Source organism: Meleagris gallopavo, chromosome 3 (assembly GCF_905368555.1).
Source record: "Meleagris gallopavo chromosome 3, MGAL_WU_HG_1.1, whole genome shotgun sequence".
NCBI lineage: Eukaryota > Metazoa > Chordata > Aves > Galliformes > Phasianidae > Meleagris > Meleagris gallopavo.
The window spans coordinates 63,302,234-63,318,267 of record NC_139406.1 but is presented as its reverse complement, the minus strand read 5'-3'; the positions used below and the strand labels follow the sequence as shown (position 1 = coordinate 63,318,267).

Genomic DNA, 16,034 nt, shown 5'->3' with positions numbered 1-16,034 from the left:
ACACACTTACAATCTACGTTAATGGACTTGAACACTCTTTCATTTTAAAACAGCTAAAGCCAAGGAATTTGATATTAAGGAAATCAATCCCTTAACTAAATTAAAGTGTACAGACTTTAAAAATAGTAATGTGTCAAATGTTAATGAACAAAAATAAAGAATTCTTTTGTAAAACATTGGAATAAAAATATATTCTTTAAAACATTTCAACAAAAACCCATTTCAATGAAAAAAACAAGTTTGTTAGAGGCTCTCACTTACCTCTTTCTCTTTGAAGAGAGTCTTTTAATCTGCTATGTTGTGAAAAGTATTTAATATTAATGAAAATATTACCTTGCTGTGTGGTAGTGGAAGGAATGAGGTACTTGAATTACAATCATGTGGTTTTATTTTCCATCACTGCATACTTTTTCTCAGAATCTCCCCATCTCTCTTGGGCTATGGTAAAATGCACGTAAACTAACAAAAGTGCCTAATCTTGGCCAGCCGTGTTTGTGCTTGTGCACTCTTCCTTTATTTCAGTTTCCTTATCTAGAAAAACAAGAGTAATAAAACTACTTCTCGTCCTTGAGTGCCATTTTGTCTTATGAAGAACATACTTGCAAGTAGAGATGAAAAACATTTAAACATCAATGACTGTGTTTTTTACGGGTAGTGTTTACTTTGCATGGAAGTATAACCATGCTGAAGTAAGCAGAGTAACACGTAATCTTTACAACTTCATTGTATACTAATTTTTGTATATCAATTTCTGTATTATTTTGTTGTATATTAATTTTGATATGAATTGGATTTGAGAGTTCACAAAAATCTTTTAATATTCAGTGAGTTTAAATCAGCACTTGCCTAAGAAAACTGCTTAAATAATGGAATAAATGCTTATATCTTGTTTAAATGCAACACAGTTTAGAACTCATTCGTTTTATTGGAACAAGTTCTGGCAACATGTACATTATTAACAATATGCATCAGGGCCCATTTCCCGGTGGAGAATGACAGGGTCTTTTCCTCATTTAAGTACTGGGAAAGTGATATGAAGCAGTACAGAACTGTGACCATCAGGCTGATGAAGGAGATGGTCTGTTGTGCTGTGTTTTAGAAGTCACCGTGAAATCTTAAACAGCCAAGAAGCTTGGTCCACTTATTTTAAATCACTTTCTCCTGCAGTACACATAGGGTTAATGACACTGGACTTGCAAATCTACACAGGGATGTGTAGAAATGCCTAGAAATAAATAATTAAATAAACCAATTTTTTTCTGAGAACGCAGCTGACAAGGATATTTTCCAGCCTTCAGTGGTGAAAGAGACAGTGATTCATAACCTTTCTTCCCTGCTGGTGCAGCGTTTTGCCTGAGGATATACATTCTGCTGTTTTCAGTTTTAGGTTTAAAGTCATACTTCTTAAAATCTCTTATAATTTTTATCTGCAGCTTCTCAATTTTTAGTGTTGCCTAGATTGTATGATATACCTCTACCTGTCCATCCAATCACTAGCATCTAAATGCCCTCATCTGTAATTACTGAATGAACCTCTGTTGCTTTGGTGTGTACCTCCTTCTGAAAGTTAGTACTTAAGTAGCTTCTGGCTGAGGATAAAAAATTATAAGCAAGATTAATTTGAATTTTAATTGTTGTCTGGTGAAATTCTCTTGCATACAGAGTAAATGCTTGGAAATTTAATATTAAGTCGTTTTCACTATGCCGATTAGTAAGTTGTGACAATGCATTATTCTTTCCATCTTTATTCTTTCTTTTATAACAATTGAAGGAAAAATGGGAAATTTAAAGATAAATACACTTCTAAAGAATTTACAGGCTTTTAGTTCAGATCCAGTAAAGACTGAAGAGGCAGTGAAATGACCTGACAAAGGGAGCTTGATTAGGATTTAACTGTTGATACTTGGGCTAAACTTTCACACCTCACTTCTTCACTATTGGAGGTTATAGACACACCTCAGTAGATACTCGCACTGAACCTGAAAGATCTTCTGAGATATTTAGAAGGAATTACTAATTTACTGATTTCCAGCATCAATTGTAATGCAAAGTTAGCATTTTGTTGTCACTTGAAAATATTGTTCCTCACAATAGAGTGTATGTGAAGAGAAAGAAGTCTGCAGATTTAACACTTCTCTGAGCCTTTTACCAAACTTTCAGCTATCCCTTCATCTCTTACTCTCATCTGAAAGTAAAAATGAATTGAAAGTTGGCAAACAGACCAGCATTTCTGCCCCTGATTAATCTCTTATTCTAATATTAAGTTTCTTATTCCATATTGTTTGATCAGGTACTCCTCATTAAAAGCAAAACAAACAAACAAACAAACAAACAAAAACCCCATACTTTTTCATTATTTTAATAATTAAGTGCTTTTCATGTAGTTTTCTTTCCTTGTGGCCAGGAACTCTTGAATCACCACTAAAGCAATAGGACTGCCTCACCTCAGATAATCATGGTGCTGTTTCATAGATTTAAAGATAATGCTTTGCCATTCATTACTTCTGAAATTATTTCATAGTCCCAATGATGGTGATGGGTTATCTAATGTGATAGTTCACATGCTAGAAAATACCAGTTCCTAAGTGACTCTTGACTGTTAACTCAGCTAGTCCCTTTGCTGAAGTAGATTGTTGAAGATCTGCAGAAATAAAATGTCGTGTTCAATAGTGTTTTTCACTCCATCCACTTCTTGTAATATTGAGAGGCATGAAGGGATTCAAGCCATGTGTGTCCGGTAAAACTAGGTGGATGAAGGTGACATGATTGCTGTTGTTGATAGAAGCTCTGTTTAATCTGTAGGAAAGTTTGTTCAAGAACAGTTAATCCTTACTTTATGATTACCCCCAGAAAGCTGGCAAGGTCAGACTTTACATTGATTATGTGTCATTTCAACTGGTGAATGCATGAGCTGCCTTGGGATAGCATTAACTACTGCATGGGACTTGTTCTAAGGTACATCTGTGCAGCTTCCTTAGTTCAAAGATACTGGATTCTTTCTATCCTCCAGCCTTTTTCTCTTGACAGGCGCAATCAGTATCCTTAATTTTAGTGCCTATGAGGTGACTGTTCATTTGTGCAAACATTAATCAGTTTGGAAAATGCTGCTTCCATGTAAATTACGTGAGCTAATCAGATTATAACTCTGCGTTTTTCACGCATATCAAAAACTGTGCGAGAAAAGGGCTTAAAGTCATTTAATTAAGGTTTACATTGTGCAGTGTGAAAAGCCTTTCTGAATTCAATTTTTAAACAGATGTTAACATTGGTTCACATGAAATCTAATCAACTGGGGAGAACAGCACATTGTGAGGAAAGCAGTGAGAACTGCTAGCAGAAATTATCACTTCCAGTGTAGTGAAATCATTTAGAACAGAAGCTGTTGGGAAAAGGGATTTGTTTCAGTAACTGTCTCCTCATTTCATTTTAGCTTATATGTTGCCAACCTGGTGAATCCAGGGGGATTAAATGAAGATATTAAGAAGTCAAATTTTAGCTACCTCGTGCGCATGTATGTAAGTCTACACATAGAGATATTTCTTCCCTTTATGCATCTGTGTGCAGTTTTGGATGTGGACAAGTTAAAGGTGGAGGCTTGGTCAGAAATATCTTCATCAAGAGCAAGTAAAAAATAGTCAGCAAGAACAATATTTTTAAATACACACAGAGTTTAATAGTTGCCTAACTTTGGAATTCTAAGTCCTCAAACTCACCTCAACAGCTGTGATGTTTTTTTTTTTTTCAATAGCCTTTAAATGTGAAATTTAAAGCTACACATTAAAAAGTCATGAAATGCATGCCATTACTGATGCAGACAGGATTTCTGCAGAGTTGTTGCACAAAATCATATTGCCTTCTGAGGCCTCAGCTGTCACAGAGCAGAGAAGAACCTCCCTGCTTTGGGGGGCACCATTTCTTTTAGCTTAGAAAGCAGATGAACACTGAGTGTTTGTAAATACACTTATGAGCAGATTGATTCATGCATCAACTCTGCTATTTTCTCGGCTTTTGTCTTGCAAGGGTAATCAAGGACTAGAGTTTGATGCTTCTGTTGTTTTGACGTGGCATGCAAGCATTTTCTCAAGCTTACACTCATACTTGTTCATGTATGTAGCATGTGGTTTACAGACACCGTGATCACAAGTCATTTGCAGATTCAACCTTGATCTCAGACCCATCTATTAAGATGGTAAAATCTTGTCACAGAATCATAGAACCATAGAATCATTTGAGTTGGAAGGGACTCTTAAAGGTCATCTAGTCCAACTCCCTTGCAATGAACAGGGACAGCTAAACCAGGCTGCTCAGAGCCTGCTCCACCCTGATCTCGGCTGTCTCCAGTTATCCACCACCTCTCTGGGCAAGTTGTTCCATTGCCTCACCACGCTTATTGTAAAAAACTTCTTCCTTATATACAATCTAAATCTTCCCTCCTTTAGTTTGAAACTATTTCCTCTTGTTCTGTCACAACAGACCCTGCTAAAGAGTCTGTCCCCTTCCTTCTTATAGCACCTCTTTAGGTATCAGAAGGCCACCACTTGTCACCAATTTTCAAAGCCTTCACTTCTCCAGACTGAACAGCCCCAGCTCTTTCAATCTGTTCTTGTAGGGGAGGTGTTCCAACCCTTGGATCGTTTTTGTGACCCTCCTCTGGATGCACTCTTAACAAGTCCACCTCTCTCCAGCACCAAGGACTCCACACCAGAACACCGTGCTCCAGGTAAGGTCTCACCAGTGCAGGGTGGAAAGGCATATCCTAGTTATCACACTCCTTTGGATGCAGTCCAGGATACAGTTGGTTTTCTTGGTTGCAAAGGTACTTTGCTGGCTCATGTCCAGCTTGCTATACACCAGTACCGCCAAGTTCTTCTTGGCAGAACTATGTTCTATTCTTACATGTTCCAGCTTGTACTGATAGCAGGGGTTGCCACAACCTAGGAGCAAGACCTTGCACTTGAATATGTTGAGCCTCATGAGGTTCACCTGGGCCCACTGCTCAAGCCTGTCTAGATCTCTCTGGATGGCATCGTGTCCCTTGGACATGTCAAATGCATCACATAGCTTGATGTCGTCCTCAAACTTGCTGAGGGTGTACTCAGTCACACTGTACATGTCATCAATGAAGATGTTAGAGAGCACTGATCCATGTACTGACTCCTAAGGGACACCACTTGTCACCAATTTTCATCTGGACATTCAGCCATTGACCACCACTCTCTGGATATAATCTAGTAACTAGTTCCTCATCCATCAAGTAGTTAAACCATCAAACTCATATCTTTCAAATTTGGAGAGAAGGATGTTTTGGGGACCATGTCAAAGGATTTACTGAAGTCCAGATAGATGACATCAGTGGCTTTTCCCTTGTCCACTGACACAGTTACACCGTCATAAAGCAAAAAGGTTGATCAAGCAGGACCTGCCCTTGGTGAAGCCATACTGATTATCCCATATCATCTCCTTCTCTTCCCTGTGCCTTAGCATAGCTTCCAGGAGTATCTACTCCATGATCTTCACCAGCCAAGAAGTGGGGCTGACAGGTCAGTAGTTCACTGGGTCACTCTTTCTACCCTTCTTAAAAATGAGTGCTATATTACCTTTTTTCCAGACTCCAGGGACTTCACCTAATCACCATGACTTTTCAAATATTATCAAGAGTTGCTTGGTGACTACATCAGCCAATTCCCTCGGGACTCTGTGATGCATCTCATAAGGACCTATAGGCTTATGGGCATGAAGGTTTCTCAGGTAGTCGCAAACATGATCTTCACTTACAGCAGGAGGGTCATTGCTGCTTCAGCTCCTCCCTTTTGAAGGCTGTGTATAGAATAGTCACGAGTGAAGACTGAGGCAAAAAGTTGTTGAATACCTCAGCCTCAGTCTGTTGTAACTCACCTGTCTGTATTGCTCACTAGAAGGGATATGCCCTCCTGGACTTTCCTTTTCCAATTGATGTACCCATAAAAGCCTTTCTTATCTTTCTTTGCACCCCTTGCCAAGTTCAGTTCTAGCTGGGCCTTGGTCTTCCTGACCTTAACCCTACATAGCCTAGCAGAATCTCTGTACTCCTCCCAGGTTACCTCTCCCTGCTTCCACTGCCTATGCATTTTCTTCTTGCTCTCCAAGTTTGACCGGTAGGCTCTGTTCAGCCATGCCAGTTTCCTACCTTCCTCTCCTGACTTCCTCCACCTGGGAATAGAGAATTCTTGTGCCCCAAGAAAATTTCCTTAGAGATGTGCCAATTCTGCTCTGCCCCTTTGTCCCTGAGGACAGATTCCCAGGCAGTTTTCTTGACTAATTCTCCAAAAAGCTGGAATTTGACTTTCCTAAAATTAAGCTTCCTATTTTACTCTTTGGCTGTTCAATATCTCTCAAGATTATGAACTCCAGTGCTATATGGTCACTACAGTCCAGGCAGCCTCCAATCCTGGTGTCACTAATCAGTTCACTTGTATTGGTGAGCAATAGGTCCAGCATTGCATCCCACCTTGTGGAGATGTCTATTACCCGTCTCAGGAAGTTATCCTCAATGCATTCCAGGAGCCTTCTAGATAGCCTACAACTCACCATACTACTTTTCAAGCAGATATTAGGGTAGTTGAAGTCCCCCAGCAGGACAGAAACCTGTGAACATGATGCTTTCTGTAGCTGGAGGAAGAAGACTTCATCAACAGGCTCCGCTAGATCAGGTGGGCTGTAGTAGATCCCAACCACAAGTCTCCCTTTGTTGCCTCTGTCTCTAACTCTCACCCATAGACTTTCCACTTGCTCATGGCCATTCTTTAGGGACAGCTCTTCACATTCTATTCCTTCCTTGATGTAGAGGTCAGCATCTCCATCCCTTCTACCTCCTCTGTTCCTTCTATTCTTTATTGCCTACTGTGGACCCTTCATTCATTCAGAAAAACAACAAAATGAAAATTTTCAGTTTCATAGACTAATCTGAAATGCAATATGGATTTAAGAGGAAAAGTACATATAAGTACATATAAAAAAAATGGGAAAAGGTTGTCATGAGGATATGGGCTTAAATGCACAAGGACTAGTGTAGTGCCTGTCTGCAGTTCTTGCTAAAAGTATGATCTAATGTTACTAGATTGTCATTACAAGATGCTTAATCCCCAGAGTGAGAAACAGGAAGAATATTTGCAAGTTTGAATGCTATTTACTAATTGCCAATTGACTCGAGGAAAGTTAAAAAATGACTGGAAACATCCATCCCTGTCCTGATACAGACACACAGTAATAATGGAAATGGCAGCCAAGACAAACAGCTAGGAGCGCGGTGCATCCTGTTGGCATCGTATTTTTGGCACTGTTTTAGCTACATAGAAAACAAGTGATACAAGAAATGTGTAAGGACATCTGTTCTCTAACCTATGGGGCTTCACTCACAAAACAGTTGTAAAATCTTCTGGGGGAGAGAAAAAATTCTCTATATCTGTGCAGATGCTATTGTAAGAAAAATATCAATAGAAGGAAGTGTTGAGCCTTGAAAAGAGGAAATTGTTCACCAGATTCACTGTCAAATGTTCCATTCTTTTCTTTCCTTTTCATTTAATCTAAATTATCTGCCTTTCACAAGTTAAATTTAAGCCAAACTGTGTAAATCCATTGAGACTAAGAGAATTGAATCATAGATTAAATTAGCCTAATGTCTGCTTGTAGCACTTCTTGACTGCAGTTTACTTGGGTTCTGTGTCACTGCTAATTATTCAGGTCACAGCCTTTAGCTACCAGCTTCCTTCCTGAATCCAAAATCTTCATGCCTGCCTAGGAGTATTCCAGGGCAAGGAGAAGCATTAAGGATACCTATTAAGGTCCAAAGCATCTCACTCTATCTTCTGTCTACTGCTCTTCAGTCGCCTCCCATTAGTAGATATTTTTAAATGAAAGGAACTTTCCCAAAATACAAAAGTTGTTGCAGAAGTCAGGATATATGTAGTTAGGCTTCCTCCACAGGTAACCTATAGGGAGAAAGACATTTTTCCATGCAAAAGAAATCAAATTTCATGTAAACCTGGAATACATTAGGAAATTGGAAGATAAAGAGGGTCTGTAAGTTGTAAGAGTTTGGGAGGACTTGAGGAAGGAGAGCAGCTGGAGATCCTGAATGGGAGAACATTTAGGAGTGGGAAAAAGAAGAGGCCTGGGTAGGGGGAGATTTGTAGAGAAGTAGAGGTGTTTTCCTCTGCTGTTAAAGAAGACCAAACACTGAAGTAGGTATTAATGAGGGAAGACCAGAGGCACTAGATTGGCTGGGAAAGAGAAGGGAAAGAGGCAGAAGACAGGGAATAGGGACTCAATAGTGAGAAGCCTGAGATTTTGAAAAGATTGTCAACTTCCAGAGCAGCAAAGGTGAGAAGGCCATTGATGAGGACTGATGGAGGGGGCTGGCTCTTCAGCAGTGTTCACACAAGCACCTGACACTTCTGCCTGGAAGGTCAGGAATACCAAATATGGGATTGCTTTCCTGCTGCTTGAGTCTTTTATAATTTGGTTTTAGTAATATATCTGAGATCTCACCTTTTATATCACATTTTGATTTGGGAAGGGCATGGTTTGAAGAAGGATAAAATGGAGAAATGAGGTCATAACAAATTACAAGAATTAGGATTTGGACATTGTGTTCTTATTAAGAATGTCTGTCTTTACTCATCTTTAATCTTACCTTCATTTCCTTCATTTTATATGTTTCCATGAATTGTTCTATATTTGTATCATTGACACCCATATAGTAATGATCCATGCTTACAGGCAAAGGATTTCATTATTGTGTATTGCAATATTTCTTCCCTTCTTGATAGAAGAGGAAAAGACTTTCCCTTTGAGACAGTGGCTCATATTCTTCCAGGACATTCCAAAGCAGTTTTTTGTTTGTTTGTTTGTTTGTTTTTTCTGGAAAGCAGCTATTAAGGCTGCTCTGCTGCAATTTGTGTGATCTGCCTTGCAATAACCAGTTCTGTGAGTAGAACAGTAGTGAGTAACATATGTACTTATTCAAAGCAATTCTAGAAAGGAAGATTGGGTTGGTCCAATTAATCTCTTTATGATTTGAGGGTTTCATTGACCACTTATCAAGATCAATCTGTCCTACATATCACATGATTACGTTGTGATCTAATTTTAAATGAAGCATTACTTGGCACTGCTTGTTACTATGATCAGAGCCTCTCAGTCTAAGCCACTGTACAAACAAATAACCTGAACAAACCATCCTTTCACAACAAGTTTACAGTTCACACGTCAGACCAGGAAGCTAAGAATGGATATTAAAAAAAAGTAAACAAGGTAGATTCAAAAAAACAGATGGGATAGCAATAAAGCTGTAGGAGGAGCAGATGTCTCAGCTTCCTTCTCACAGTACTACCTAGTAAAGTTCTCTGGGCTACCATAAATAAGAACAAATGAGATCTGGTTGCTTTGTTGATGTCAATCAGTAAAAAATGGGTATGAGAAGGAAGGATATACTTGCGTGCCAGTCCCTACCCCTTGATTGTTTGTGGCTGGTAGTTGATAGCCCATGATCAACTGAAATACAATACAGAAACAGCCCTGTGTAAGGAAGCACAGGAGCCTAGTTCTAGCCTCTCCCTCACTTGCTGAGCAATGCTTGCATTGTGTTGGAAATAATCCCACAAAGAGGAGTAGATGGGAGAAATTAGGATGTAGAAAGGTGTTGGATTACTGGAAGAAACAGAGAAGTTGAGAGAAGAAAAACCTTGTTGCCACTGGGAAAAATTGATTTGGCTGGAACAAACTTAGTGATTTCACTGTGTGATCGAGATCCAGAATGGAAAGGTGGATGGTGATCAGAGCCTATAGGAGCTGAGAATACACTTCTGAAATGACAGGCACTGTCAGGTGGCAGAGAAAGAGATGTCTCATAAGAAAATGCAAATATACCAAATGTCAAGAAAACTAGAATAAATGGGGAAAGGAAGGATACTGAAAGATGATAAAACTGTTAGATCCTTTAACAGGTGAAGCTGTGTCTGACGTGAAGGTCTGAGATTCAACCATAGCATGGAAAAGTAATAAAAAGATATAGGCAACAGATAATTTAAGATGAAGGGAATCATATGAACGGATGGGAAGAAAGAACTAGTAGAGAGCAGGACAGATTTCAGATACAGGGGGCACAGAGCATATGGCAAAAGAAGAGTGGACAAAAAGCAGCAGTGCTAATCTGATGTTTAAGAAGTGTTTAGCTTTGTATTTGCATGCTAGCACAAAAACCATGAAACCTCACAAACGAAAAGATTCCTCTCCATGCGTTATGGGTGGGAGTACCGTGTACAGCCTTCTGAAGCTTTGGCAGCTAGTCATTACTATAGACAAATCTGGGATACACGGTCTTTTAGTTTAGGGCAGCCTGGCAATTTTTGCACTGTTATTCATCTTGCCAAAATACACATTGTCTGATAATATTTAAGTTGTATAAACATACCTTTCAAGGGAAGGAGCTGTTGAGAGAATCCAGGCAAAGAATTAGTTTGAGAGCAAATCTAGTACTTCATTACAATGGCAGCTCCTGTTCCTGACAGAGCCTCTGCTGTCCAAAAGGAACGGGAAATGAAGATAGAGACATTGATTCTTTCTATCCCAGCAATGACAAAGAGAGCAACTTCCAATTCTCTCAACAGCAGTTGCTGGCTTCAACTAAAGCAGCAGTGCCAAAGAACCTGCAGTCAGTTCCAGTATTTGCAATGTCACCTTGGGTGACAGTGTTTGTGGAAAGTCACCTCTTTTTCCACTCTGTGATAAATGCATCTTAGGTGGGAGTGATTAAATAGAAAGTTCTGCTTTGCCTTTCACCTTTGATACAGTAGAGACTTCGTTTTATTGTTCTGAGTGTGTTTTCTAAGCAAGGCATGTGGTGCCTGAGAGTTTCATAATCAACCTTTGCTAAATTAATTACAAAAAATCATTTGTCTGTTGCCAAAGCAGCTAGGGGAAAGAAGAACAATGTGCCTCTCAGAACTAAAGCAGGACTCATGAAGCTGAGAGAGAAGTCTGTCAACAAAAAATGCAATTATGCAGAAAAATATGAGCTAAAAATTGATCATTATTCTGATGCTTCATAGTTGTCCCACGTTGGCTTACCCTGTTTAGCACAGTTCACTAATGTATAAGACATCAGTCTGCTGTGTTGTTCAGGTTCCAGCTTCAGAGTGCTGGCAGTGCCCTGCTGCCCATCTACCTGTTGTTCACACCTTCTGCAGTCATCTGCAGGACAAGATCTGCAAGCTCCATAGGAAGTTCCAGGAAGTGTGAAATCTAAGAAAGCACAGGGGGAAGGTGGAAAGTCTTTTCTAGCTGGAGAAGCAGATATCCTAAAAATGTATCATGTTATTGATGTAGATAGTGCAGCTTTTGTTAGCACATACAGAAATCATTTCTACACCCAGGAAGAAGAAGATATCTCCAAACCTGTGCACAAACTCAGTTGTTTATCATGGCGCTGTTCTGTACCCTCTTTATAAGCTCTGCAGTTTAAATGGCTTCAAAATACCAAAATATACATCCTCCTTGGTATTAACACGTCAGTGGGTTTTTAACAATTCATTTTTTATTTAGGCAGCGTTAAGTGCCTTGAAACAGTTTTCAGAACAAGGACTGGATCCAGTGGAAGGGGCTATGAAAGTTGAAAATGGATCACTTGAAAAGTAAGTACCATTTAAATCCTTTGCATTTTAATGCCTGTGTGGCACTGTAGATAAGAAATATTAATTAAGAGCTTACTTGCCCTTTTAGACCTGTGCAAAAACTTTCCATTTGAATTTGCGTAGTTTTTGACAATTTGAGAGGATAAGCAGGATTTCAGGTTTAGTATTACTGATAATATTTACTAATGAACTATGAGACAGTCAATCTTCCTATGGAAACCCTAAAGAAAAGGATTTTCTGTTTATTGTATGGATTATCTTTAAGTAGCATAACATGATTTTTCTCCAATGTATTGTAGCAATTGATATTGCCTGTAAATAGGATAGTTATCTGCAGTGAGTCCCTATGTCTGCAGGGTGAATTTTATCCTAGAGAATTTAGAAGTAAGTTAAAAATTCTTTCAGGTCTTAAAAATTCTTATACAGACTATTATCTTTAAGGAGAAGACAATGGATACAAGTTTCACAGTAGATTTTCAAGTATTTAGGAAAGTTGGATTGTCCATCCAGTACAGATTTTTTTTTTTCCTGCTGTTAGTATGTTTACATAAGGTCTTGTATTACCACATAAATTAGGGAATCATAGTAAAAGAGAAAGAAGACTATAAGTGGCATTGGGAGTCTTCAATAAATATATCGTAGCTATTTATAAACTAATTTAATCAGAAGCAATTTTCCATATGATCTCATCAGCATAGTATTTGAACATAAATATTGTTGTTTCACTTTAAAATGTTACCTTCCACAGTGACCTTTGAATTTCATGTGCCATCTGCTAATAAACATGTCTTAAAGATGTGCAACCCTGGACCTTACCACTCTTGTTAATGTATTAATCTTTCAGACAAGTCAAGCATCTGGGAGAGAAAGCAGACAATAAACAGACTAACTCAGGCACCATTGCTCAGGACTGCAAGGATTCAAAGGCTGTCGTCTAGGAGCTTCCCAGCACCCACGGCTGCCACTGCATCCTTATAAACCTGTCAACACGCAATAGGGTGTATGTGTACAAGGAAATGAATGACTAATACCATTATTTGAGTCTTATGTGAAGACAACACTATTCTAACACAAGAGATAGTATACATGGTACTGTTTATTCAACTGTGGAAAAAAGCAAAATTGAACATTTCCCTTAGAACTTGAGATCAGAGCATAACTCAATTGCCCAGAGGCAGAAGAAATCTGATCATGTTACTGGAGGTTAAAACAACAACTAATTAACAAAAGTGTTAGAAAAAGAAAAAAAAACGAAAAAAAAAAAAGATAAACATTAAAATTGATTAATACTGAGAAAATCCAGTCAGCATTGTTTCAGTTATACAATTTTTCGTAGTGTAGTTTTAAGTTCAGCTTACTGTTTTTTAAATAATGCTTGAATATTTTAAAATTAACCAATGACAGTGCTGTGAGAATTGTAGTTGTTGTCTTCATATATAGTCATACAGCTTATCTTTTTATGCAGACATTATGCATTCTTCATTCTATATGAATATGTATGACTTTAAGATGCACTACTCGGAGTTGTATGCAAACAGAAGTTTAAATCATGACAAGTATTTGCTTAACATGAACAGATGTTAGTTATGATCAGTCTCAATATACTCCAGGAAAAAGCAAATATGGTATTTGATTTTCCTTGCCATTATCAATTAAAGAGGCGTCTTGCCTCCAGGCGACATGTTCCCCTTCAGTTCTGCTCTCTGTTGTGTGAAGCACATCTACACCCCATCTGTGTGTTGTATCAGCCCACCGTTTGCATCAACTGAGTGTTTTTAATCTCTGCATTCTGACCAACAGCAAAAGGTAGGATTGCAACCTTATCAAGCCAACGTAGGAAAACTGTTGATGTGGAGATTATTCTTTTGTGAAGGGAGCAGCAGCAGAGATAAGACCTGTGGCTGCGCTCTGTACCAGCATATCCCATTTCAGTGTGTGGCCAAATGCAGTAAAACCACATCAGTTCATGTGCACAATGACAGTGTCGTCTCTTTCTTTACCACTTGCAGGTAGACAGCTTAACGAATGGGTTGAAATAACAGCACAAAAAGCAATTGCAAATGAATGAAGGTCTGGCTACCATGCCAATGCCTGGGTTCAATCTTCTGTTCCCCATGCCACCGCCTTCTACAAACCTACTGTGTTACAGCAGTAAACCTGGCTTGTATGTCATTTATTTTGTCCAAAACGACTATTTTATTTTTATAAACCTCTTGCAATAAACACATAAAGCAACTGCCAACTTCATAACAGTCCTGACAACATTGCACAAGATTTCAGAAGCATGTAAAGCAGGGATCACAACCCTAGTGACTCACTCAGGAAAGCAGCACTGTAAGGAAATGGTGCAAGGTACAGCGGCATTGATTCAGCTCTAGGACAGGCTTATGGGGTAATGTGTATCATGCTCTTACAGAACCGGCAATCTCTAACACTGAGGAGTCCTTCATTCTGTTTCATATTTCTCAGGAGTATGTTTCACAGTCCCAAGGAGCCTCTGTGCTAAGAGTCTGCAGTTTCTCAAGGTTCTGCTTCTGTGATATGCAATAGAGTCAGGAGCATGCAGACTCTGTCAGTTTCCACAGAACTGGGAGGTTTCCAGCAGTGTGTGGCACCTGGCAGACTCAAGTTAGTGAGGTAGCAGAGTATAGTACTTAGCTCTTGCACGCTGTATTTCTCAGTGACACCTGACCTGCCCAAAAGAGCAGAAATTCTGTTCCTTCTTCATCTCAGCAGCTGGAAAAGCTCAGAAACAGGCTTGGTCTGTTCTGTGGCAGTACCTTCCAGTATGCAGAATGCGAATGGCGTTACCATCACCTCCCATGGGCAACAAGAGCAGAAGAAAGGACAAACAGGTTCCTTGATGAGTTGCTCCTCAGGGCAGGAGGCTGAGTTTGCTGGGAGGATGTGACATGGAGACTGGCAGTACGGTCTCTTTGGCACTAGCAGCACCTCTGCAGTGTGTTCCCAGTCCAGTGACTACAGAGAAACCCTTTGCTTTGTAGTGGTTTGCTCAGAAGATGAAGGTACAGCTTGATACTTTCTCACCCACAGCAGGAGGAAAGCTTCCCATGTTCTGCAGCAGGAATGGCAAACCTTTTTATTTGAGCACTGGTGTCAGCAATAGTACATAGTGCTCAGGCATGCTGCCAACATGATGCCATTCCCGAGTCACAACTACAAAAATGCATCCAGTAATTCTCCAATTATTACGTGATTGCACTGATGGTAGCTTGCACCCGTACATGCAGGAGAGCTCTGAATGGGCAAATGGCAGCCAAATGCATGCCACCCTGCCTGAACTCAAGGCAGCTCATCCGGCTCCCTCCATTCAAGACAATGGTAAAGCAAGGTCATCTCTGTGAAATGTTCACCGTCTCATTGCTGGTCAAAGTCATGCTTGATTCTCACTCCATCTAGGTAGGGAAGTGGTGGTGCTTCTTATTTTTCCCAAAACTATTGAAACACTTAATAGATTTTTGGGGACGTCATTTAATGGCTGGACTTCTGACTGTTCTCCAAATGCAGGACCGGCTAATAATTGTCATGATCACAAGACAGAAGGTTTTGTAGCCTGAGGTAAAGCACATACAGATGGCAGTTTTAAAGCACCTCCCAAGCCACGGGTTAAAAGCCTCTCCAAAGAGGCTCCACTGAAGGCTAAGACAGAGCTTTTCCTGACATAAATCTGAAGAAAGAGTTCCTGCTCCCTGCCGATACAGATGGGAGCACCGAGACCATTGTGCAGAGCTCATCAAGATGCTGCACCTGAACTCCATTATGTCATTTCAGTGCTACTAATGCACTCTGAGGCTCCTGTCCCAACACAGAGACTTCCATTTGTCTACCTGTGTCTCACTCATGAGAAGTTTCTCAGTGAAAACCCTGCAGTATAAACACACACGCATACAGAAATGCACTTTAAATGTAGTTTGGCATTATCCCTAGCAGCCTCCCAAGAGTCCGAGGAAAATTCTTGTACCAGAGATGTTGCAGCAGCCGGTGGACTCGTCTCTGATCCTCAATCTTGTTGGTTCACAGCTGTTCCTCTTTGTGTCTGAGCTGGCAGCATCTGAAAGCTGCTGGGAAGAACTTAGACCCAGTGATTTGAAAACTAATTTGTTTTTCCTCCTGCAGCCCCTTTTATTTTCTGATTTTGCTTCCTAAATTCAGGTAAGGGTGGGTAAATAGGGGCATGTGAAACAAAGCAATGTCTACATTTACTTTGTTGAATCATTAGCCAGAGATGAACACTAAAAAAGGATCAATATGTTTAGAAAGCTCCTATTTGTTCTAAAATGTCTGAGTTGTTTTTTCTTTTTCTGACAGCAATTAATCATTTCTGGTTATTATTTTTAGATTATA

The 16,034-nt window shown here is 39.6% G+C and overlaps 1 protein-coding gene across 5 annotated transcripts in view; it reads left to right on the top strand.

Annotated features, from left to right (window-relative positions):
- Positions 1 to 13,645, top strand: part of STAU2 (staufen double-stranded RNA binding protein 2) — a 164,959-nt gene extending 151,314 nt beyond the window's left edge. For 4 of the 5 annotated variants that reach the window (XM_085221287.1, XM_085221288.1, XM_085221284.1 and 1 more), the window contains 2 exons: positions 11,581 to 11,669; positions 12,514 to 13,645. In XM_085221287.1, the coding sequence (XP_085077413.1) occupies positions 11,581 to 11,669; positions 12,514 to 12,607 (183 nt within the window). In that variant the 3' untranslated portion in view covers positions 12,608 to 13,645. The remainder of the gene's footprint in view (positions 1 to 11,580; positions 11,670 to 12,513) is intronic. The other variant, XR_014882566.1, reaches the window with a different exon arrangement.
- Positions 13,646 to 16,034: the final 2,389 nt, after the last annotated feature.